Consider the following 1,631-nt stretch of genomic DNA (forward strand, 5'->3'; position numbering starts at 1 on the left):
GGGGCAGGGGGGTTGAAATCTGTGGTTTAGGAATGAGCTATAGCCAGATGTGACAGTATGAAAAACTGAAGACCAGGATAAAGCAAGCCACAGTAAATATAAGACATAGAGAAGTTATTTATCTTCTGGGTCAGGTACAGCAGAAAGCCTCCTCAAGGGCAACAAACCCAGCTGCTGGCCTGGTCCTGGGGCACACACAGGATTAAGGGCTATAGGAAAATTCTTTTTCCCAGGAGTCTCAGTTTTTGCTTTAGGTTGTTGTGCCCTCTAGTGCTATGCAAAGCAAGGCAAAGTTCAAGGCAGCCACCTGCCTAAAATTCAGTGTTTTCAGTTACTTCTTCCAGGATGGAAGGTCGGTCATATTAGTGTCCAACGCTTTTGAAAAATTAGTTTGTTTTGGTCATGCTAACCGAGAAAGACTTCTTCAGATGGCTTTTGAAGGACATGCCCAGTCTCCACCTGCCCTAATCAGAGGAGGCTTTGCACTTGCAGGCCTTGAAGAATAAACTGGGAGCAAACCTTTGGTGTTTGGGCAGGTGAGGCACTTGCCTCACATGCACTTGCACGTGTGCAAGAATCTGTACAAAAGGAAGATCTGGTGGTGATGTGTTGGACTTCCTGTGGCCAAGTCTGGACCTACACTCTTCTGAAACTTTGTTTTAGTGGGTTTTCTTTGCTATGCTACCACTGCAGCCATGGCTTTGAGACAGCAATCCCAACCTTTCCCAATATTTAGCAGTGCTCAGGGGTTTTTTTCCACCCTTATCATAATTTGGCATCGGGCAAAGAATTCCTGGAGGTATAAGATCCTGGTCCATAAAAGACAGCATCTATTACATGTAGGTATGTGCAGCACATATGTTAGAGAAAAACAGAGAAGAAGCAAGGAGTGCTTCATGCGTGCAGATTCGCTGCTCAAGCCCCCGATGCAATGCATCACTTCAGGATGAAGCCAGACACTGTGCACAAAAGGACATGACCGTGAGTTCCTACCTGGATCAAATTATATCCCGTTCGCTGAATTAATGCACGGAGGGCGGCTTCTTTCTGTGTGCCGGTCAATCCATCCCCGGATTTGTGATTTGATTCCATTGTGAGTGATTATCAGCAAAAAATCAGGTTAATTAGGGGTGCTCACTGCAATCAAATTTAAGATAAATTAAATAAATTAATATGACTAGGAGGAGAAAGTCCACCCTCCTGAGCAAGTTAACAGGATCTTTCTTCCTAAATCAGTTATTTTGAGATAAAAACAAAACAAAACACCACAGACCATGGAAAAAGCAAAAATACCCCCTTCATGTTGCATGAAAATAAATAGCATTTAAACCCACAGTCAGATTTTGGACAGCACTCCAGTGAGATGCAGAGGGATACTGTAACATATTGGTGCATGTGTCTTAGGAGGAAAAAAAGTAAGATGCCTAATCCTGTGCTGAGTACACGACGATGAGTCCTTCATGCCATTGCATCCCACTGATGCTGCAAAGGGAACCTTGTACAAGCCATGTCCGGCACTTTATGAGAAATAAGACCTAGGTCCAGATTTGGCCTGTTTTAAAAAAATCAAGAACATGGGAGAACTTCAGATCTGTATCTAGGCTCAGGGCCAGAACAACCTTGGGTTCAGA

General features: G+C 44.0%; 1 protein-coding gene across 2 annotated transcripts in view; it reads right to left on the minus strand.

Moving 5' to 3' along the window:
- Window positions 1-1,092, minus strand: part of A1CF (APOBEC1 complementation factor) — a 25,753-nt gene extending 24,661 nt beyond the window's left edge. For both annotated transcript variants that reach the window (XM_009275072.2, XM_009275071.1), the window contains exon 1: window positions 994-1,092. In XM_009275072.2, the coding sequence (XP_009273347.1) occupies window positions 994-1,092 (99 nt within the window). The remainder of the gene's footprint in view (window positions 1-993) is intronic.
- Window positions 1,093-1,631: the final 539 nt, after the last annotated feature.

The sequence above is a fragment of the Aptenodytes forsteri genome, unplaced genomic scaffold, assembly GCF_000699145.1.
Source record: "Aptenodytes forsteri isolate BGI_AS27 unplaced genomic scaffold, ASM69914v1 Scaffold320, whole genome shotgun sequence".
In the NCBI taxonomy this organism is placed as follows: Eukaryota; Metazoa; Chordata; class Aves; order Sphenisciformes; family Spheniscidae; genus Aptenodytes; species Aptenodytes forsteri.